The sequence below is a fragment of the Ambystoma mexicanum genome, chromosome 7q, assembly GCF_040938575.1.
Source record: "Ambystoma mexicanum isolate Mex_15411 chromosome 7q, UKY_AmexF1_1, whole genome shotgun sequence".
NCBI classification, from domain to species: domain Eukaryota; kingdom Metazoa; phylum Chordata; class Amphibia; order Caudata; family Ambystomatidae; genus Ambystoma; species Ambystoma mexicanum.
This window is the reverse complement of record NC_090941.1, coordinates 654404469-654427890: the sequence shown is the minus strand read 5'-3', so window position 1 is coordinate 654427890 and position 23422 is coordinate 654404469. Positions and strand designations below refer to the sequence as shown.

General features: G+C 48.6%; 1 protein-coding gene across 1 annotated transcript in view; it reads left to right on the top strand.

The window, feature by feature from the left end:
* Positions 1-23422, top strand: part of MTUS2 (microtubule associated scaffold protein 2) — a 1571269-nt gene that overhangs the window by 312180 nt on the left and 1235667 nt on the right. The window contains exon 3 of the mRNA XM_069639493.1: positions 11770-11976. Within this exon, the coding sequence (XP_069495594.1) occupies positions 11770-11976 (207 nt within the window). The remainder of the gene's footprint in view (positions 1-11769; positions 11977-23422) is intronic.

Sequence of the window (23422 nt, the reverse complement as noted above, 5' to 3'; positions counted from 1 at the left end):
ATTTCTGGGGTCGTTTTATTGATGACATCCTCATAATTTGGGAAGGAGATCTTCAGCAACTTGAAACTTGTTATGCATTTGAACAACAGTACATTTAACTTATCATTCACCAAATCAGCTAGCCCAACTAATATTGAATTTTTGGATTTGGAACTTTTTGTGGAGGATGATCAGATTCAATCTAAACTATTTACGAAACCATCAGCCAGAAATAGTCTCCTTTTTGCTTCATCTCACTATCCGAAACACACGATTTATAATATTCTATATGGGGAGATCTTAAGGATTAAAAGAAATTGCAGCACACAACTCACCTTCCAAGAAAATTTGAAAAAAACAGTGACAAAATTCTAACAAAGAGGATACGGATCCAACAAAATCAAAACTGCTATTAACAAAGTCACAAAAATCTCAAGAGAAACATTACTAATTGACAAACCTAAGATAAGATCATCAGAACAAAAGATACAGTTTATTACAACCTACAGCACTGAAGCTAAAAGAATAAAACACATACTTTCAGAATACTGGAACAGCTTACTCACCGATTCAAGTCTGCAAAAACATTTAAACAATGCACCAAATATTTGCTTTCGGAGGGCACCAACAATCAGGAATATAATCAGCCCCAGTTTTCTAAGTCCAATACCGACCATCAAAAAAGCATTTTTTCAAATTACAATCGGGGGTACACACAAATGTGGACACTGCAAACTATGTCCACTTATGTACCAAGGAAAGAAAGAAATCAATCTACCAAATGGCAAAGCAAATAAATCAATTAATTAATTGCAACTCAACCTTTGTGATTTATGGCCTTTAATGCATTTGCAACAAACTTTACATTGGGAGCACTATACGAAAGTTGAAGGTGATGATTTTTGAACACATCAGAGCTATTAAGCATAAGGACCTCAGATCACCCCTATCTGTTCACATCATCAATGAGCATCCTGACTTTGATACTTCACTGCTAAACATTTTTGGCTTGGAGAAAATTTCCTCCCACCCAAGGGGAGGTAATAAGGAGGAAACATTGCGCAAACATGAGAGCAAATGGATTTGTATTTTGGATGTATGCGCTTCTGGATTGAACTGTGATTCAGAGATGTTTAATTGGTTATAAGCAATAATTGAATGTTCAATAATATGTAAAGAAACCTAAAAAACTCTTTTTTTTCAATGTAAAACATGTTTTTCCCATATGACAATTTTTTGTTCTTTACTCTTGCCCTTTTCTTCTTTCATCCAACGTAGCAAACAGTTGGGGCATTTATCTAGTCCTTTTAAACTTACCTTTGGATACCAGTATTTAGATTGTGTAATTTTAGGCAAACTACTATCTTAAATAATTAACTTTGATTTCCCCATTTACTAACTACCGAGAACCCAACACGGGATAAAAATATCCAGTTATAAAACAATACTGAAAACTTACATTAGTAGTCATTGACTTTACTGAAAACTCAAATCAGCAGTCATAGACTTCATTGTTTGGAGTCTTTACATTTCATTCTTTACTATTTTTTACTCATAAGCATAGTTGATGGCAAGATGAAACCTGGGCTCTATATAGGAAGCCAGATGCTCCAAAATGGCCGCCGGAACTTTGGCGGGAGGCACGGCACGATGACGTCATCACGTCACGCATGCTTACGTTACGCAAGGTGTGATGACGTCATCACGCTGGCCTGTAAAATATAAATAGCGCACTCTAACTAGGCAGCATCGCAAAAGCACCCGAGGAGGTTTATCAAGACCACATCCAACGGATTTGAAAAAGAACCAACTTGAATTAGGGTTAGCTCTATCTGAATCAACCTTTAGTTACTAATAGCCACTTAAATTAGCTTTACCAAGCTGATTTTTTTCCTTCAAGCCAAAACTCAAAAAGTAAATCATTTTTTAATACTTTTTTTCTTTTTTTCCCCCTTTTTTTTCCCTTTCCCTTTTTCTCTTCCCTGCAGCGTTATGATAAGGACATAATATTGAAGCCTGATATAACAGCAGGGATCAGCATACACATTTCTGATCTCAGATGTTTACTTAAGAGAACCAAAAGCAAATGGTTACATTTAATAGGTGAGTCACCATCATTCCTAAACAACCTAAACTAACCAAGAGACTAGCACTTTGTTATTTTAAGATATTTGCAGATAAGGGAAACATTAATTTTAAACCTGTTTTCCCTTTTCCTAGCACTTTGTTATTTTAAGATATTTGCAGATAAGGGAAACATTAATTTTAAACCTGTTTTCCCTTTTCCTTTTCCCTTTTCTATTTTTCTACTGAATACTACTTATTTTTCTCCTGATGAACCATTGCAACTAGCAATGGGGAAACACGTGTTGAGACATTTGCAACTGAAAAAATAACAACATTAATTTTTTGACCTGAGTGAATTTTTGAAAACAAGAGTTATAACTACAGATGTATTAGTGTGAAAATAACACTATGCTATTAAATTTGATTTGACTCATTGACTGACTCACTGAACAATTAACCATTCACTTGATGATTTAAGGAGCTGGCGCATTTGAGTGACTATTCTCATATATCAAGCATTTAGGAATTTATCTTGTGTAGTAGCCACACAATCTTATGGGCAAACTCGTGCTGACAACTTCGAGACTTCTATGAAATAGTAATAACTTATTGACCTTCACCATTATAATTGATGTCGCCAAGGTTGGCTACAAATGGGATTTGTCTTTTCGAGGGTTGTCTGGAGTAAATCAGCGTGTGCAGAAGTCTGCTCAGCTACTTAGAGCGCCAGGTGTGTCTGTCACAGAAGTAGGCTCTAAAGAAGAAAACTCAAGCAGGCAACATTATTCACAAAATGTATTTGTTGGGTCGGGCAACATGTTTACCCTATTATGTAGGTTCTCTGTCATTTCAATGAGTTTTTTCGGAGAAATGTATTCGGAAAGAAGCCCATCGAAATTTCACCCATCGATGAAAGAACGCTATACCACTATGTATGCCCAGCAGAGTATCCACCATAACTCTATGTGTATTGTATGATTGCAGCCTGGCCCTCTCTTCTGGGTGGGATTCCAGCAATCTGCCCCTGAATATTTCAGAGCATTTCTGCACCTACAGCATGGGGCAAGTCCCATTTCGGGAGACATGATGCTACCCAGGGCTAAAGTGAGAAAACCTGCAAGGCTTCTGTGAGGTAAATTTCCTGCAATGGGTCATAGGCTGAGCAGTGTGGGCTCCCCTTTGCTCTTGTTTCCTATCCCCTAAACCATGGAATGAATTACAGACAGTTTTGTTGTGGAAAAATTATAGGCCGTAGGCATTTATTTTCTATAGAAAATACACAACCAAAAATATATAACAACAATGTGCTTTTGGGCACTTCGTGTCCAGGGTTGGAGATGCCAAACCTTCTCCTCAGCAAGTCTTTGTTACCCCTGGGCATCCGTTCCTGGACACGTGCGCCTACGACTTTCTTCTACCGTGTACCGAAGAAAGTACTCAGCGTTCCGGCTCCTCCTTGGTTCGTCTTCTTTCGTTTTTTGCAGGGTGGGTTGGGTGGTAAAACTTTTCTTATCCCCCTTTTCCAGGCCCTAGGAGCTTACCCGAATGAGGTGAGCTCCTTACCTGGATTGTGCTTTCCCCTTCTCTTAGGGGACTACTTATACCCCAGGCCCCTTTGTTATTCACTTGGGGGGCCGGACTTCCCCTGGCCACCCTGTTGCTTCCCCTCACCATTCCAGGTGTTGTAGGCTGTTTCCCTGGCAACGCTGGGGTGGGGGCACCAACTGGCCACCCCTCCCCTTGTGCTTTTGTGCCGTTTTACCCCCACCCCGTGCCAACCCCCCCAGGCCCTCTATCGGGCCGTACTTTGTACGGGCCGGGGCCTGGGGCATAGGCTGAGTAGGGTGGGCTCCCCTTTGCTCTTGTTTCCTATCCGCTAAACTATGGAATGAATTACAGACAGTTTTGTTGTGGAACAATTATAGGCCGTAGGCATTTATATTCTACAGAAAATACACAAATATATAACAACAATGTGCTTTTGGGCACTTCGTGACCAGGGTTGGAGATGCCAAACCTTCTCCTCAGCAAGTCTTTGTTACCCTTGGGCATCCGTTCCTGGACACGTGCCGCCACACCTGAGTGGGCATTGCCCCCGCTGCTCAGGTCCCCCCCAAAAGCGCCTCTATCTGCATCCCCGCTCCTCTAGAGCCCTGAAAATATTGTCTGAAAAAAACCCCATCCCTTTGCTAGACAGGTGCACCCCGTCCTGATGAAACATCTCTGGGTTATTTTGGGGAAGACTGTGCTTTATAAAATGGAGGCATGTGCTCCTGAAGTATTTCTCACTGCTTTATTTAGCTTTCTCCTTGCTGTTTCGATGGCCTGCCTCTGATGTGCCCCATACTAGATTCTACGTGGTATCATTTCTGACATGAACATTTCAGTTTTCCACCAGCAGTGTGCTATGCCATGCAGGGACTCACAAATGTTTCTCTGTAATTTTCCCCTATTTGTGCTGACCAGATCGTTGCCCCTGAGGTGTATTACCAGGTACTCGGGCGGGTATTGAAGCCGATCAAGTCAGACAACCTGTCGTGAATGTCTTCCCAGTGCATCCCCGGAAGGCCCCACCAGGACGTGATTGTCTTCTTGAAGTGGAGTCCCTGCTTGACCTCCTCAATCCACCTGCCTGCCCGGGTCATGAAGAAATGCCCCACGATCCATGCCGACTTGTAGGGGCCCGTATCTGTTGGAGGGAGATAGGTTCATATCAGCTCCTCCCTTGCATATTTTTTGAAACATTGTGACCTCCACCCCCCAATCTTCTTCACACCCTTTGCTCCCAGGCCCCCTGCCCATGCTGACATGGCTGCTCCAATTCTATATGAGTGGGTCCCAAATTCAGCTGGATCCCACCCTGCCTTGGCTACTGTTTTCTTTAATACTGCCTGGAACTGATACTTGCTGAGAGCGCCGCCGTCCCTGTGTATTAGCAATTGCCCGCCGACCTCCGGTCGGATCTCTAGAAATGTTTGGGTGATGCATCTGGGACAGTGGTCCTTCTCTCTGATGCAGTTGAGGTCTATTGCTCTCCCCTTTCCCGCCTGGTTAGTTTTGGATTTCCTCAACAGTATGGACATACCTTTGGACCCTATGCTAACATCGCTTTTTGCCAGGCCATCCCCTGCTATCGTATTCCGGGCTACTAGTTCCCCTATCTTGAAAACCCCGTAGTATGCTAGGGCAAATGCTGCCCTAAACAGAGTTGTCTCATATTCGCTGCTACATGTGCTTTGTAATACTTTCAGCAGAACCACCAGTTTCCCAAAATTCAGAGGTCTCCTGCTATCTGGCTTCTTCCCTTCCAACCTTGCCCAACCCTTCATCGCATACTTTATTAGCGGGCTGTTTGTTGGATCCGTTACACCAGCTACTTTTGCAGTGTATGCAGCTTTTCCTTTTCCCTTTGGCAAATGCCCCTTCCAAGAATTCACACATTTTGGCCGTTGTAACCTTACCCACATCTTGTACTCCTGTTTCCACCAATACATCATTCACATGCTTTCCGTACTGCTTACCCGTTTTGTACGTTAGGGCGTTCCTGGCCAGTTTTCCTATGACTCGTCCTGGTTCCTGTGGCTTTTCCTTTTCATTTGAGTTAACCTTGTAGTCAACCGTTCTTTTTCCTCCAGCGCTTTCAGTGGAATCTATGCCTTTTTTGGTGTGGCCGTTTTTTCCCTTTTTGCGTCCGGCCTCAGCTCCCTGAACCTGTCCCACTGAAAACGAGAGAAGGCGTCAGCCACCACATTTGTTTCTCCAGCGATGTGCCTTGCCCTTATGCATACATTGTTTTTCAAACATTTTGGTGTGATGGCTCTCATCAATTCCAATACCACTGGACATGATGCACTCCCTTTATTTAACACGTGCACCACTGCCATGTTATCCGATCAAACCGTCATTTCTTTGTTATTTAGCTCTGTTTCCCATGCACACAATGCTACCCAGATTGGAAAAAGCTCCAGCAGCGTGATATTCCTAGTCCACGCTGCCTCCTGCCATGACCATGGCCATTTCTCTGCGTACCACTCTCTTCCTAGTATTGCCCCAAAACCAAAACCCCCGGCTGCATCCGTGAACAACACTCTTTTCTTCTCCTCGTTGAAAGGCGAGCGCCAGATCACTGACCCATTGAATGACCTCAGGAATTCTCCCCAAACTTCCATGTCCTTCTTGATTACTCCTCCTATCCTGACTCTGTGGTGCCCCATCTTGGCCCCTCTTGTTCTTAGCTCAATGCTCCTTTGAAAAAAAAAATCCCTGTGGTATGACCCTTCCTGCAAAGTTTAGCTTTCCCGCCAATACTTGTAATTCTCTTACAGTGGCCTTGTTTCTCCCTTTTAGGTTATTGATTGTTTCCAGCAGGTCTGCCACTTTCTCCTCTGGGATCCGGCATACTCCCTCCCTTGAGTCGATTTCTATCCCCAAAAACTGTATTGTCTGTTTTGGGCCCATAGCCTTTTCCTCTGCCAGCGGGGAAACCCCATTCGTTTGTTCTCTACAAATTTGTTCAAAGCTGTCTTGCACAGTTTTGACGCTTGGGGCCCTACAAATAAAGGATCGTCCAGGTAATGGACCCCCCTGGCCTCCTCCATTTCTTTTGTGAGTGCCCATTGCACGAATGAGCTCACTCTTTCAAAATATGCACAGGAGATGGCATATCCCATGGGGAGGCATTTGTCAATGACATATTTTCCCTCCCATTGGATACATAACCATTTCTGTGACTCTTTGTTGACAGGTAACAGTCGGAAGGCTGATTTTATATCCGCCTTTGCCATCCATGCCCGTCTGCCTTCCTGACTACTTCTACCGCTTCTTGGAAATCTGAGTAAGTTACTGTTGCTTCATTTTGTGGGATGCCATCATTGACAGATGCCCCGGGGGATATGAAAGATGGTGAATCAGTCTGAATTCCCCTTTTTCCCTCTTTGGGACTAGCCCCAATGGTGAGCATATTTATTCTTTGAATGGCAGGGATGTGAAGGGGCCCCCGATCCTACCCAGTTCCACTTCTTTCCTGATTTTCTTTGCTTACCATCCCTCTGTTTTCCATAGCTGACTTCAAATTTTGTGGGGTGTTCTGTGACCCTTGCCCTGCAAAAGGAATGTTGAAACCTTCCTGAAAACCCCTTCTAATCACATTGGCAGCCTCTTGGTCTGGGAATGTGCGGAGCCACTTTTCCATGTTTTCAATCTTAACTGGTGTGCCCCCCCCAGCTCCTAGTTCCACTTCTCATTGCCTCTATTGATGTTTGTCGTTGCCCTGATGCACTTGGCGCTGCTATGGTCTCCCCTACATTTCTCGCACTTGTGGCTGAATTTGCACTTCCTGCCCCAGCTGCATGGTACCCCATTTTCGAAATTCCGACATTGTGTTGAGTCTGCCTTGGTGACCAAGTACTTCCCCTGCCGCCCCCTGGGCCATTGGTGGTATGCTGCTCTGCCAATTTCTCTGCAAGCTATATTGCCTATTCCGAAAATTCTGATCCCTTGATCTGTCATAGCTATTTTCGTACCTTCTGTTATTATACCTGTAATCACTTCTATAGTCGTTCTGCCAATATTGCCTTTTCTGTTTCCCTCCTGAACTCTGCTCCCTGGAGTCCCATTTTTCTTTTAATATGTTAAATAGGTACAGGTTAAAGTTTTCTTCATCCCACCCTATATCTGGGAAGCAATCCATTTCTTTCCAAAACTCATGGTTGTATTCTTTCCATGCACCCCACCCCCCTGAATGCTTTGTACACTTTCAACACCCTCTGTTGGTATGTGACTAATGCTACCCCGTCCTCTAGGTATTTCTGTAATATAATAGTGGACATTATTTGGAAAGCTGCTACCCAGTTATCAAAACTCTTCACCACTGTCACCCTCCTTAGTAAGCCTTTCTCATCCTCTTTCATGTCTTTTACTGTGACCGTGGTAGCTACCCCTGGTTAGTCCGCCCCCTGAGGGGTGTTCCCTGCCAATGGTATTGGCGTGGGTCCTGTGGGTGCCATGGGTGGGCTGAGTGCAATCCCCAGGGGACTGGGTCCTGGCGGGACCCCCTGTGGACTGGGTACCGTTGGTAGTGGTTGTTATGTCCCCTTCCCTCCTGTGCCTTTTCCTGCTCCCTCTAGCCCAGAGCCCTTCTGCTTCTCCTTGCTTACTACCCCTTTCCATTTCACCCATGCCTTCAGGTGGTCCCTTTTTCTTATCATCGCTGCTTTCTATTTCTGTTGTTGAATCCCCCTGTTCTTCCCTTTGAGTATGCCCATGAACTGTAATGCCACTTTACCACATCAACTCTACTAGTTAACTTACCATCGTGCTGTATCTCAGACAATGCTTCTGTCATCCTATGTGATTTTATGCGCCACACTTGCATGTGCACGAGTATCTTTGCCTGCTCCTGCCTAGCCTAGTTCCCTAGCCAACACTGCCAGTAATGCTAACTTCCTAGTTAGAAATGCTAGCCAATGGCACTGCACCACTACTGGTCACGGCTGCGCCACCACTCAAAAAATACAGGCCAGCTATCAGCACTCCCATATAAAGCTACAGCTATATACCCAGGGTCCGCACTCCACATGACCTTCACACGCCCAATACGCGTAGGATAACCCTAACTATGTCCACCCTACTCCCACAAACACACAACATACCATCCACAAGTGTCCTTCCTACACTACAATACATTAATCCCATAGCCAAACCAAATAAAGGGAGTATACCTAACACCAATTGCCCACATACCCCCATTCAATGGATATTGCAATATGCCAGTTGGCCCACACCTAACCAACCTTGTCCAGTGAACATTAGAAACACTAGACTCGGTTCTCGACTGACGAAACCTAGGTCTACTCCGATAAATAGGCTCAGTATTAAGGGCCTGCCTACTTCAGCCAATATGGCCTACCATAACACTCTCAAAGCTTGCAGCAAGACCACGCCGAACAATATTTTCAAGGACTTGCCCTTCAACTTAAAAGACTCCAGTAGACCCATGGCCACTGGGGAAAGTTTACCAACAAACCCACCTATTGTCTTCGACACATCCATGGTTTTAGCCAAACCTAACTCGAATACACCATTAATTAAGGGTGCTCTCATTAATGCTAGATCAGTTTTAGCACATGCGCTAGACATCGCTGGCCTTCTCCTTATTAATAGCTTGGACTTCCTAGCGATCACTGAAACATGGCTCCATGCTGCTGCAAGTCCAGCCCTCTTATTGGTCATCCCTGATAACTATACTATCCTTAGAACTCACAGAGAAACTGCAAAGGGTGGAGGAGTAGCCTTCATTGCAAAAAATCTGCTTGGTCTGAGAGAAATCCAGAACCAACTGTTCCCCTCAGGAGGACTACTATCCATCAAACTACCCCTCACTCCCTCTCGCACCTTAAATATCCACCTCATCTATAGACCTCCAGGACCTATATCCTCTTTTTAGGATGATATTGCATACCCCCTCACGCGGAACACCAAACCAGGCTCCCAAATTATGATGCTGGTAGACTTAAACCTATGCCTCACCAAAGACAACACCAAAGCCCTAGCCAACACTTTATCTGAACTTGGCTTCTCACACCGTATCACTAACCCCACTCACAGCAAAAGTATAACCCTGGACTGGCTGGCAGACCTTAACTGTGACACTAAGATTCTCTCTAACACGCCTTGTGCTTGGTCGGACCATCATGTCATCGCCTTCACCATCCAGGATATCCCTCTCCTAGACACTGGCTACACTCAAGCTCCCTCAGTAGCCACTAGAAACAAACGCAACATTACAACTGAGAGACTACTGCCTCTACGGCACCCGATTACTAATCACACCAACTCGGATAGCCTGGACCTATCCTCTATGGTCGATCTCTATAATGATACCTTTCTACAAGCCATAGACGAAATAGCTCCACTAAGTTTGCTCAAAGCTAAACTGCTAGCACATCTAAACACGTGATATACTAAATCATTAACCAATCTCAAAACCCTGTGCAATGCTAAAATGGTAGCAGAAGTGTACTGGAAATAAAAACTACTGACCTGAACAAAGAGAAATTCTCTATTGCCTCTAACAACTACAAAATTGCCATCCTACCAACTAAAAGTACTACATATAACGAAAGAATCCTGAATGCTAACTCTGGCACTAAGGAACTGTTTGCCATCCTTCATGAATTAGAATCGCCCAAGAAACCACAAGAATTTTGCACTAAAGATGTAACTTGGTACACTAATATCCAAAAAGCTCTGCTGGACAAAATTAAACTTCTACAAACAAAAATTGAAAAAAAAAAAACTGAGCTTGCCACCTAACACTCAATTTTCTAAGCCAACCGACGTCCCTCTGAAACAGATCATCCCATTTGAGTTCACCTCTGTCCCTGTAACAAAAGTAAAACAAATAATCTCCAGTCTTAAACCATCCAGATGTCAAGGTGACATATGTCCAGCCATAGTTATCAAAGATGCTGTCCCTTCATCACCTCCTTAATAAATGCTCCTTTCGAAACAATCAATGTCCCTACTAACCTTAAAGATGCTTGGGTCCTCCCCCTACTAGAAAAACGACATTGGACCCTAAAATCCCTACAAATTATCGGCCCCTTACAACCGCACCTTTCCTAATTAAAATTCTTGCCAGGGCTGCCTACCTGCAAATACCAAATCACTTAGAATCTAACAATCTTCTCGGTCTACGTCAATCAGGCTTCAGACCAGGCCATGGAACTGAATCAGCCCTTATAGATCTAAATCCAAATGGATGAAACCAAAGTTAAAGGCAATTTAGCACTCCTTCTATTAGATTTATCAGCTGCCTTTGACCTGGTCAACCACAAAGTTCTGTGCAAACATCTGACCTCGGCCGCTCACTTCTCTACTAAAGCCTCTCAATGGATACAATCCTTTCTATCCAACGGAACAATGAGGGTATCTGTCCTTACGGCATCTGCCGAGCCTGCCCCAGTCTTTTGTGGAGTACCACAAGATGCCTGTGTGTCCCCTACTTTATATAACAGCCTCTCGAATGTAGCTGCAAAATATCTAACTAACAAATTTACAAAACACCAAAATAACAAACCTATCCGGTCCACACATGCTCACCTCCTTAATATACCAGATTCAAACTACAAAAAGCAGGCAGTAACAGTTTCCCAGTACAAGCTCCGAAACTCTGGAACTCCATCCCCTTGACCTTAAGAGTGGAACCGTCTTACTGGACATTTAGATAAAATCTGAAAACCTGGCTCTTTGTACAGGAGCCGTAAAACATGCTCCCTCCTCTGCCTACTAAGGAAATTGCACTGCCATGTGATGCCCATCATAATATGCATCTCTTTGTACCCCCACTGCACTGTAATGTTTCACTCATCTGTAACTAATCTATATTTCAAGAATGTAATGCAAAGTCTCTCCCTACTGCAACTAACTATCTCTAGAATGCGCCCACATACCTTTGGGATAGGTGCACTCTATAAATAAATAATACATTTAAAACCTAATAACCCTGATTAGATTAGGAGCATTCACTAGTCATCGGTCTGCATCAGGGATTTTTTTAAGTGAATGGGAACCTAGATTAACATGTATGTGTGTTCTTTCTCTGTGTAGCGTGATCCTCTTGGGGAATTGTGTAAGAGTCTTTGGGAGCCTTTGCGCATGCGGGTAAAGATACACACCTGCAGCGTGTTGTCCGCTCATGTTTCTCTCCTTTGTTTTCTGCAGTGGATCTGAAGAAAGCGAGTATTCACAATGCTGTCAAAGCCAGTCACCCAAAACCTTGCTCTTCAGGACTCCGCCCGCCCGGTTACTCCCGACTGCCCACTGCCAAATTGCCATCCTACAGCTTCGTCCGGACCTCCAGCGTCTCGTCTGTCTCAAGCAACCAGTCAAACGACAGTGTTCAGAGCGACAGCACCAAGACCGTCAACCGTGAGTGGAGGATTTCTGCTTTTCTGAGGCCGTTAATGGATGTTCCACAAAGGGACTGAGGGGCCTGAATAGTTGGCCTGCATTTGTTGCTTTGTCGCTTTGTGACTACTTTAGTGTTTGTACCCAGGTGGGGCAAGGGGGCTGCACTGAGGAACCCTGCTGAACTGTGTAACCTAGATTGCATCTTCTGTGATGCGGCGAGTGATTTCAAAAGATTGATTGTGTGATGATATGATATATATATGATATAATATTTTATTTATATCGTGCTCGTACACAGGTGTTTCAGAGCGCGACCAGGCAAAGTGAGGGGAACCAGGGAGAATACAAAAACAACGATCTTACTAGGCCCAGTGACATTGAGAACGCACAAGTGCATGGGGAAGGGAAAAGGGGGGGAAAGTGCATGGGAGGGCGGAAATTGAGTGCGGAGCATAGGAGAGAAAAGATAAATAAGGAAACAAATAAATAAATAAAAAGGTGATCAAAAACAATGGTAGTGCAGCCTGTGAAGGCAAAGTGCAAGGTTTGTCAGATAGAGTGTATCTAATAAGTGCAGAAGAGGAGTGGGGGGGCTGTATGGGTAACAGATAGAGTACCCAGCGCAAAGGGTGGCCAGGAAGCAGTGCAGGAGGGTGGCAGGGTGAGCAGGTTCAGTTCACCAGTTCAGGGAAGACACTGTACCCAGGCTACTGAACAGTCTTGTGGAAAAGCTGGGAAGGGCCTGTGGGCCAGTGTTTCTGGACACTATGGCGGGCACGCGACACTTTAGCCAATCTCTCAGGCGTTTGTCCTTCACCCCAAGCCAGGTGAATGTATTTACTGATGTGTTTAATAATATCGTGACACTAGGAATAGGGGTCCCTTTTCCCCTGAGGAACCTTGAGCAGCCGAAGCGAAGCGCTCAAGCTGCTATGGCCGCCAGTCTTGTAATATACGCTTAATGTGTGCGCCGGCCACTTACTGTCACCTGCTCTGAAGTGAAACATGGCTGCGCGGGGAATAGGATATTGCGAAGCCTGAAACGCTATTTACTGAGCTCATATGACGCACGTCGGGAGATAGGGAGCGCTAAATCGAAGGGCTGTAACCTTAAAATAAATGCAGCATGAAAACGGTGTAGGCGCGCGGCAAGGCTGAAGTCATGGGGTGAGCTGAGAAAATGCTGCAAGTTTAGATGAAATCAGCTCTGAATATGCTTTACTATCGTCAGTGCCCACCCGCCGCTGCCCATGTATGAGCTGGGTGATGACCTCCACACAGGAGCACAAGGAACTACAGCAGCGTCAAGTTGGCACCAGAAGTCGCCTACACCGCCTCTAGAGACAGGTCTGCAGCTGCCCATTCAAGTGCAGAGGGAAGAATGCGTGACTTGCATGTGCTGCACATGTCCCCCGTCGCTTGCCTTTCCCAAGGCTTTCACAGAGGCCCGCACTGACCCTCGTGGCAAGCGGGGAACTCGGGAGAGGTAGGGGACATCAGGTGCCCTAAAGGGCCTCCTCACCATGCCTCGCCACGCAGGGGATGGGCCTGGCGGCGCTGTGCATCCCACGCGTATCGACAGGCACACTGCATGCATTCACTGGGCATTGTACACAGCCAGATCAAGCATGCCACCTACACACCGCCGCTCCTATTGGTCTAAGAATGCCAAACATTCCCTGAGCAGGCTTACCTGGGTGATCACAAACAAGACACAAAAAAACAAAATCCAATAACAAAAACAACATTTTCAACGTGACCTCGAAGCAGACGGGTGAAAAACAACATTTGGAGCTGTATAAAATGCTGGCTCCATGTCAAACCTCAATACCGCATACATTAATTATTATTCTGATTCTTACATTGCAAGCTAAAATGAGGCTCTACGGATGGGCACGTTCAGGCATGCCCGCCGCTTAGCAGCGAAGTTAGGCATGCTGCCTGGAACATTCATGTGTATGTAAAAGAAATGATGAGATGTATGTTACTAAGCAGTCCAGGTGTGCACCTGCCATTTATCATGGTTGGTCGAAAATCCTTAAAACACTGTAGCTGTGGCTCTCGTCAGTGGACTTGCCCCTCTATGTTAATGTTACCTTTGTAAGTCACCTGTAACGGCGGTCACTAGTCCATGGCATTGCATGCACACATGCCAAGCAGTTCCTTGCTCATCACTTAGGACAGCCTGTTGCATGGAGGGAGGGGAGTGGAAAGATGGCCTGTTATCTTTTCCTCTAATTCTCTCCTTTATTGATTGCCCTGAAGGATATGGTGTGGCACGGGGCCTATGTTCTCAGTCCAAGGCAGAAACAGGATGAGGTGATGGATGCAATATGCACCAGCCACGGGTTGGCCCAGGGGAACATATAGCACTGGTTTACGATCCCTACTCACTGTGACCCTACCTTAGCCATTCTGTTCCTCTCCCTAGTTGCTGTGACCCTACCTTAGCCATCCTGTTCCTCTTCCTCCTCGCTGGGACCCAGCCTTAGCCATTCTGTTCCTCTCCCTCCTCGCTGTGTACCCTACCTTAGCCACTCTGTTCCTCTCCCTCCTCGCTGTGATCCTACCTTAGCCATTCTGTTCCACTCCCTCCATGCTGTCACAATACATTAGCCATTCTGTTCCTCTCCCTCCTTGCTGTGACCCTGCCTTAGCCATTCTGTTCCTCTTCCTCCTCGCTGTGACCCTACCTTAGCCATTCTGTTCCTCTCCCTCCTTGCTGTGACCCTGCCTTAGCCATTCTGTTCCTCTTCCTCCTCGCTGTGACCCTACCTTAGCCATTCTGTTCCTCTCCCTCCTCGATATAACCCTAACTTAGCCATTCTGTTCCTCTTCCTCCTCGACGTGACCCTGCCTTAGCCATTCTGTTCCTCTCCGTCCTTGCTGTGACCCTGCCTTAGCCATTCTGTTCCTCTTCCTCCTTGCTGTGGCCCTACCTTAGCCATTCTGTTCCTCTCCCTCCTCGCAGTGACCCTACCTTAGCCGTTCTGTTCGTCTCCCTCCTCGCTGTTACCCTATCTTAGCCATGCTGTTCCTCTCCCTCTTCGCTGTGACCCTACCTTAGCCGTTCTGTTCCTCTCCCCACTAGCTGTGACCCTACCTTAGCCATGCTGTTCCTTTCCCTCCTCGCTGTGACCCTACCTTAGCCATGATGTTCCTCTCCCTCCTCGCTGTGACCCTACCTTAGCCATGCTGTTCCTCTCGCTCCTCGCTGTGACCCTACCTTAGCCATTCTGTTCTCTCCCTGATCACTGTAACCCTACCTTAGCCATTCTGTTCCTCTCCCTCCTCGTTGTGACCCTACCTTAGCCATTCTGTTCCTAACCCTCCTCGCTGTAACCTTACCTTAGCCATTCTGTTCCTATCCCTCCTCGCTGTGACCCCACCTTAGCCACTCTGTTCACTCCATGATCGCTGTGACCCTACCTTAGCCATTCTGTTCTTCTCCCTCCCCCTGTGACCCTACCTTGGCCATTATGTTCCTTCCCCTCCTCACTGTAACCCTACCTTAGCCATTCTGTTCCTCTCCCTCCTCGTTGTGACCCTACTTTAGCCATTCTGTTCCTCTCCCTCCTCGCTGTGACCCTGCCTTAGCCATGCTGTTCCTCTCCCTCCTTGCTGTGGCCCTGCCTTAGCCATTCTGTTCCTCTTACTCATGGCTGTGACTCTGCCTTAGCCATGCTGTTCCTCTCCCTCTTCGCTGTGACCCTACCTTAGCCATTCTGTTCCTCTCCCTCCTCGCTGTGACCCTACCTTAGCCTTTCTGGTCCTCTCCGTCCTCACTGTGTACACTACCTTAGCCATTCTGTTCCTCTCCCTCCTTGCTGTGACCCTACCGTAGCCATTCTGTTCCTCTTCCTCCTCGCTGTGACCCTACCTTAGCCATTCTGTTCTCTCCCTGATCGCTGTGACCCTACCTTAGCCATTCTGTTTCTCTCCCTCCTCACTGTAACCCTACCATAGCCATTCTGTTCCTCGCCCTCCTCGTTGTGACCCTACCTTAGCCATTCTGTTCCTCTCCCTCCTCGCTGTAACCCTACCTTAGCCATTCTGTTCCTTGCTGTTACCCTACCTTAGCCATGCTGTTCCTCTCCCTCCTCGCTGTGACCCTGCCTTAGCCATGCTGTTCCTCTCCCTCCTTGCTGTGACCCTGCCTTAGCCATTCTGTTCCTCTTCCTCATGGCTGTGACCCTGCCTTAGCCATTCGGTTCCTCTCCCTCCTCGCTGTGACCCTTCCTTAGCCATTCTGTTCCTCTCCCTCCTCACTGTGACCCTACCTTAGCCATTCTGTTCCTCTTCCTCCTCACTGTGACCCTACCTTAGCCATTCTGTTCTCTCCCTGATCGCTGTAACCCTACCTTAGTCATTCTGTTCCTCTCCCTCCTCGTTGTGGCCCTACCTTAGCCATTCTGTTCCTCTGCCTCCTCGCTGTAACCCTACCTTAGCCATTCTGGTCCTCGCTGTTACCCTACATTAGCCATGCTGTTCCTCTCACTCCTCGCTGTGACCCTGCCTTAGCCATGCTGTTCCTCTCCCCACTTGCTTTAACCCTGCGTTAGCCATTCTATTCCTCTTCCTCATGGCTGTGACCCTGTCTTAGCCATTCGGTTCCTCTCCCTCCTCGCTGTGACCCTACCTTACCCATTCTGTTCCTCTCCCTCCTCACTGTGTACACTACCTGATCCATTCTGTTCCTCTCCCTCCTCGCTGTCACCCTACCTTAGCCATTCCATTCCTCTTCCTCCTCGCTGTGACCCTGCCTTAGCCATTCTGTTCCTAACCCTCCTCGCTGTGACCCTACCTTAGCCATGCTGTTCCTATCCCTCCTCGCTGTGACCCCACCTTAGCCACTCTGTTCACTCCCTGATCGCTGTGACCCTACCTTAGCCATTCTGTTCTTCTCCCTCCCCCTGTGACCCTACCTTGGCCATTATGTTCCTTCCCCTCCTCACTGTAACCCTACCTTAGCCATTCTGTTCCTCTCCCTCCTCGTTGTGACCCTACCTTAGCCATTCTGTTCCTCTCCCTCCTCGCTGTGACCCTGCCTTAGCCATGCTGTTCCTCTCCCTCCTTGCTGTGGCCCTGCCTTAGCCATTCTGTTCCTCTTACTCATGGCTGTGACCCTGCCTTAGCCATGCTGTTCCTCTCCCTCTTCACTGTGACCCTACCTTAGCCATTCTGTTCCTCTCCCTCCTCGCTGTGACCCTACCTTAGCCTTTCTGTTCCTCTCCCTCCTCACTGTGTACACTACCTTAGCCATTCTGTTCCTCTCCCTCCTTGCTGTGACCCTACCGTAGCCATTCTGTTCCTCTTCCTCCTCGCTGTGACCCTACCTTAGCCATTCTGTTCTCTCCCTGATCGCTGAGACCCTACCTTAGCCATTCTGTTTCTCTCCCTCCTCGCTGTTACCCTACCTTAGCCATTCTGTTCCTCGCCCTCCTCGTTGTCACCCTACCTTAGCCATTCTGTTCCTCTCCCTCCTCGCTGTAACCCTACCTTAGTCATTCTGTTCCTTGCTGTTACCCTACCTTAGCCATGCTGTTCCTCTCCCTCCTCGCTGTGACCCTGCCTTAGCCATGCTGTTCCTCTCCCTCCTTGCTGTGACCCTGCCTTAGCCATTCTGTTCCTCTTCCTCATGGCTGTGACCCTGCCTTAGCCATTCGGTTCCTCTCCCTCCTCGCTGTGACCCTTCCTTAGCCATTCTGTTCCTCTCCCTCCTCACTGTGTACACTACCTTAGCCATTCTGTTCCTCTACCTCCTCACTGTGACCCTACCTTAGCCATTCTGTTCCTCTTCCTCCTCGCTGTGACCCTACCTTAGAAATTCTGTTGCTCTCCCTCCTCGCTGTGACCCTACCATAGCCATGCTGTTCCTCTCCCTCCTCGCTGTGACCCTACCTTAGCCCTGCTGTTCCTATCCCTCCTCGCTGTGACCCTACCGTAGCCATTCTGTTCACTCCCTGATCGCTGTGACCCTACCGTAGTCATTCTGTTCCTCTCCCTTCACACTTTGACCCTACCTTAGCCATTCTGTTCCTCTCCCTCCTTGGTGTGATCCTACCTTAGCCATTCTGTTCTTCTCCCTCCCCCTGTGACCCTACCTTGGCCATTATGTTCCTTCCCCTCCTCGCTGTAACCCTACCTTAGCCATTCAGTTCATCTCCCTCCTCGTTGTGACCCTACCTTAGACATTCTGTTCCTCTCCCTCCTCGCTGTGACCCTGCCTTAGCCATGCTGTTCCTCGCCCTCCTTGCTGTGGCCCTGCCTTAGCCATTCTGTTCCTCTTTCTCATGGCTGTGACCCTGCCTTAGCCATGCTGTTCCTCTCCCTCCTCGCTGTGACCCTACCTTAGCCCTGCTGTTCCTATCCCTCCTCGCTGTGACCCTACCGTAGCCATTCTGTTCACTCCCTGATCGCTGTGACCCTACCGTAGCCATTCTGTTCCTCTCCCTTCTCACTTTGACCCTACCTTAGCCATTCTGTTCCTCTCCCTCCTCGCAGTGACCCTACCTTAGCCGTTCTGTTCGTCTCCCTCCTCGCTGTTACCCTATCTTAGCCATGCTGTTCCTCTCCCTCTTCGCTGTGACCCTACCTTAGCCGTTCTGTTCCTCTCCCCACTAGCTGTGACCCTACCTTAGCCATGCTGTTCCTTTCCCTCCTCGCTGTGACCCTACCTTAGCCATGATGTTCCTCTCCCTCCTCGCTGTGACCCTACCTTAGCCATGCTGTTCCTCTCGCTCCTCGCTGTGACCCTACCTTAGCCATTCTGTTCTCTCCCTGATCACTGTAACCCTACCTTAGCCATTCTGTTCCTCTCCCTCCTCGTTGTGACCCTACCTTAGCCATTCTGTTCCTAACCCTCCTCGCTGTAACCTTACCTTAGCCATTCTGTTCCTATCCCTCCTCGCTGTGACCCCACCTTAGCCACTCTGTTCACTCCATGATCGCTGTGACCCTACCTTAGCCATTCTGTTCTTCTCCCTCCCCCTGTGACCCTACCTTGGCCATTATGTTCCTTCCCCTCCTCACTGTAACCCTACCTTAGCCATTCTGTTCCTCTCCCTCCTCGTTGTGACCCTACTTTAGCCATTCTGTTCCTCTCCCTCCTCGCTGTGACCCTGCCTTAGCCATGCTGTTCCTCTCCCTCCTTGCTGTGGCCCTGCCTTAGCCATTCTGTTCCTCTTACTCATGGCTGTGACTCTGCCTTAGCCATGCTGTTCCTCTCCCTCTTCGCTGTGACCCTACCTTAGCCATTCTGTTCCTCTCCCTCCTCGCTGTGACCCTACCTTAGCCTTTCTGGTCCTCTCCGTCCTCACTGTGTACACTACCTTAGCCATTCTGTTCCTCTCCCTCCTTGCTGTGACCCTACCGTAGCCATTCTGTTCCTCTTCCTCCTCGCTGTGACCCTACCTTAGCCATTCTGTTCTCTCCCTGATCGCTGTGACCCTACCTTAGCCATTCTGTTTCTCTCCCTCCTCACTGTAACCCTACCATAGCCATTCTGTTCCTCGCCCTCCTCGTTGTGACCCTACCTTAGCCATTCTGTTCCTCTCCCTCCTCGCTGTAACCCTACCTTAGCCATTCTGTTCCTTGCTGTTACCCTACCTTAGCCATGCTGTTCCTCTCCCTCCTCGCTGTGACCCTGCCTTAGCCATGCTGTTCCTCTCCCTCCTTGCTGTGACCCTGCCTTAGCCATTCTGTTCCTCTTCCTCATGGCTGTGACCCTGCCTTAGCCATTCGGTTCCTCTCCCTCCTCGCTGTGACCCTTCCTTAGCCATTCTGTTCCTCTCCCTCCTCACTGTGACCCTACCTTAGCCATTCTGTTCCTCTTCCTCCTCACTGTGACCCTACCTTAGCCATTCTGTTCTCTCCCTGATCGCTGTAACCCTACCTTAGTCATTCTGTTCCTCTCCCTCCTCGTTGTGGCCCTACCTTAGCCATTCTGTTCCTCTGCCTCCTCGCTGTAACCCTACCTTAGCCATTCTGGTCCTCGCTGTTACCCTACATTAGCCATGCTGTTCCTCTCACTCCTCGCTGTGACCCTGCCTTAGCCATGCTGTTCCTCTCCCCACTTGCTTTAACCCTGCGTTAGCCATTCTATTCCTCTTCCTCATGGCTGTGACCCTGTCTTAGCCATTCGGTTCCTCTCCCTCCTCGCTGTGACCCTACCTTACCCATTCTGTTCCTCTCCCTCCTCACTGTGTACACTACCTGATCCATTCTGTTCCTCTCCCTCCTCGCTGTCACCCTACCTTAGCCATTCCATTCCTCTTCCTCCTCGCTGTGACCCTGCCTTAGCCATTCTGTTCCTAACCCTCCTCGCTGTGACCCTACCTTAGCCATGCTGTTCCTATCCCTCCTCGCTGTGACCCCACCTTAGCCACTCTGTTCACTCCCTGATCGCTGTGACCCTACCTTAGCCATTCTGTTCTTCTCCCTCCCCCTGTGACCCTACCTTGGCCATTATGTTCCTTCCCCTCCTCACTGTAACCCTACCTTAGCCATTCTGTTCCTCTCCCTCCTCGTTGTGACCCTACCTTAGCCATTCTGTTCCTCTCCCTCCTCGCTGTGACCCTGCCTTAGCCATGCTGTTCCTCTCCCTCCTTGCTGTGGCCCTGCCTTAGCCATTCTGTTCCTCTTACTCATGGCTGTGACCCTGCCTTAGCCATGCTGTTCCTCTCCCTCTTCACTGTGACCCTACCTTAGCCATTCTGTTCCTCTCCCTCCTCGCTGTGACCCTACCTTAGCCTTTCTGTTCCTCTCCCTCCTCACTGTGTACACTACCTTAGCCATTCTGTTCCTCTCCCTCCTTGCTGTGACCCTACCGTAGCCATTCTGTTCCTCTTCCTCCTCGCTGTGACCCTACCTTAGCCATTCTGTTCTCTCCCTGATCGCTGAGACCCTACCTTAGCCATTCTGTTTCTCTCCCTCCTCGCTGTTACCCTACCTTAGCCATTCTGTTCCTCGCCCTCCTCGTTGTCACCCTACCTTAGCCATTCTGTTCCTCTCCCTCCTCGCTGTAACCCTACCTTAGTCATTCTGTTCCTTGCTGTTACCCTACCTTAGCCATGCTGTTCCTCTCCCTCCTCGCTGTGACCCTGCCTTAGCCATGCTGTTCCTCTCCCTCCTTGCTGTGACCCTGCCTTAGCCATTCTGTTCCTCTTCCTCATGGCTGTGACCCTGCCTTAGCCATTCGGTTCCTCTCCCTCCTCGCTGTGACCCTTCCTTAGCCATTCTGTTCCTCTCCCTCCTCACTGTGTACACTACCTTAGCCATTCTGTTCCTCTACCTCCTCACTGTGACCCTACCTTAGCCATTCTGTTCCTCTTCCTCCTCGCTGTGACCCTACCTTAGAAATTCTGTTGCTCTCCCTCCTCGCTGTGACCCTACCATAGCCATGCTGTTCCTCTCCCTCCTCGCTGTGACCCTACCTTAGCCCTGCTGTTCCTATCCCTCCTCGCTGTGACCCTACCGTAGCCATTCTGTTCACTCCCTGATCGCTGTGACCCTACCGTAGTCATTCTGTTCCTCTCCCTTCACACTTTGACCCTACCTTAGCCATTCTGTTCCTCTCCCTCCTTGGTGTGATCCTACCTTAGCCATTCTGTTCTTCTCCCTCCCCCTGTGACCCTACCTTGGCCATTATGTTCCTTCCCCTCCTCGCTGTAACCCTACCTTAGCCATTCAGTTCATCTCCCTCCTCGTTGTGACCCTACCTTAGACATTCTGTTCCTCTCCCTCCTCGCTGTGACCCTGCCTTAGCCATGCTGTTCCTCGCCCTCCTTGCTGTGGCCCTGCCTTAGCCATTCTGTTCCTCTTTCTCATGGCTGTGACCCTGCCTTAGCCATGCTGTTCCTCTCCCTCCTCGCTGTGACCCTACCTTAGCCCTGCTGTTCCTATCCCTCCTCGCTGTGACCCTACCGTAGCCATTCTGTTCACTCCCTGATCGCTGTGACCCTACCGTAGCCATTCTGTTCCTCTCCCTTCTCACTTTGACCCTACCTTAGCCATTCTGTTCCTCTCCCTCCTTGGTGTGATCCTACCTTAGCCATTCTGTTCTTCTCCCTCCCCCTGTGACCCTACCTTGGCCATTATGTTCCTTCCCCTCCTCGCTGTAACCCTACCTTAGCCATTCAGTTCATCTCCCTCCTCGTTGTGACCCTACCTTAGACATTCTGTTCCTCTCCCTCCTCGCTGTGACCCTGCCTTAGCCATGCTGTTCCTCTCCCTCCTTGCTGTGGCCCTGCCTTAGCCATTCTGTTCCTCTTATTCATGGCTGTGACCCTGCCTTAGCCATGCTGTTCCTCTCCCTCTTCGCTGTGACCCTACCTTAGCCATTCTGTTCCTCTCCCTCCTCGCTGTGACCCTACCTTAGCCATTCTGTTCCTCTCCCTCCTCACTGTGTACACTACCTTAGCCATTCTGTTCCTCTCCCTCCTTGCTGTGACCCTACCATAGCCATTCTGTTCCTCTTCCTCCTCGCTGTGACCCTACCTTAGCCATTCTGTTCTCTCCCTGATCGCTGTGACCCTACCTTAGCCATTCTGTTTCTCTCCCTCCTCGCTGTAACCCTACCTTAGCCATTCTGTTCCTCGCCCTCCTCGTTGTGACCCTACCTTAGCCATTCTGTTCCTCTCCCTCCTCGCTGTAACCCTACCTTAGCCATTCTGTTCCTTGCTGTTACCCTACCTTAGCCATGCTGTTCCTCTCCCTCCTCGCTGTGACCTTGCCTTAGCCATGCTGTTCCTCTCCCTCCTTGCTGTGACCCTGCCTTAGCCATTCTGTTCCTCTTCCTCATGGCTGTGACCCTGCCTTAGCCATTCGGTTCCTCTCCCTCCTCGCTGTGACCCTTCCTTAGCCATTCTGTTCCTCTCCCTCCTCACTGTGTACACTACCTTAGCCATTCTGTTCCTCTACCTCCTCACTGTGACCCTACCTTAGCCATTCTGTTCCTCTTCCTCCTCGCTGTGACCCTACCTTAGAAATTCTGTTGCTCTCCCTCCTCGCTGTGACCCTACGGTAGCCATGCTGTTCCCCTCCCTCCTCGCTGTGACCCTACCTTAGCCCTGCTCTTCCTATCCCTCCTCGCTGTGACCCTACCGTAGCCATTCTGTTCACTCCCTGATCGCTGTGACCCTACCTTAGCCATTCTGTTCCTCTCCCTCCTTGCTGTGATCCTACCTTAGCCATTCTGTTCTTCTCCCTCCCCCTGTGACCTTACCTTGGCCATTATGTTCCTTCCCCTCCTCGCTGTAACCCTACCTTAGCCATTCAGTTCATCTCCCTCCTCGTTGTGACCCTACCTTAGCCATTCTGTTCCTCGCTGTGACCCTTCCTTAGCCATGCTGTTCCTCTCCCTCCTTGCTCCGACCCTGCCTTAGCCATTCTGTTCCTCTCCCTCTTCGCTGTGACCCTACCTTAGCCATGCTGTTCCTCGCTGTGACCCTTCCTTAGCCATGCT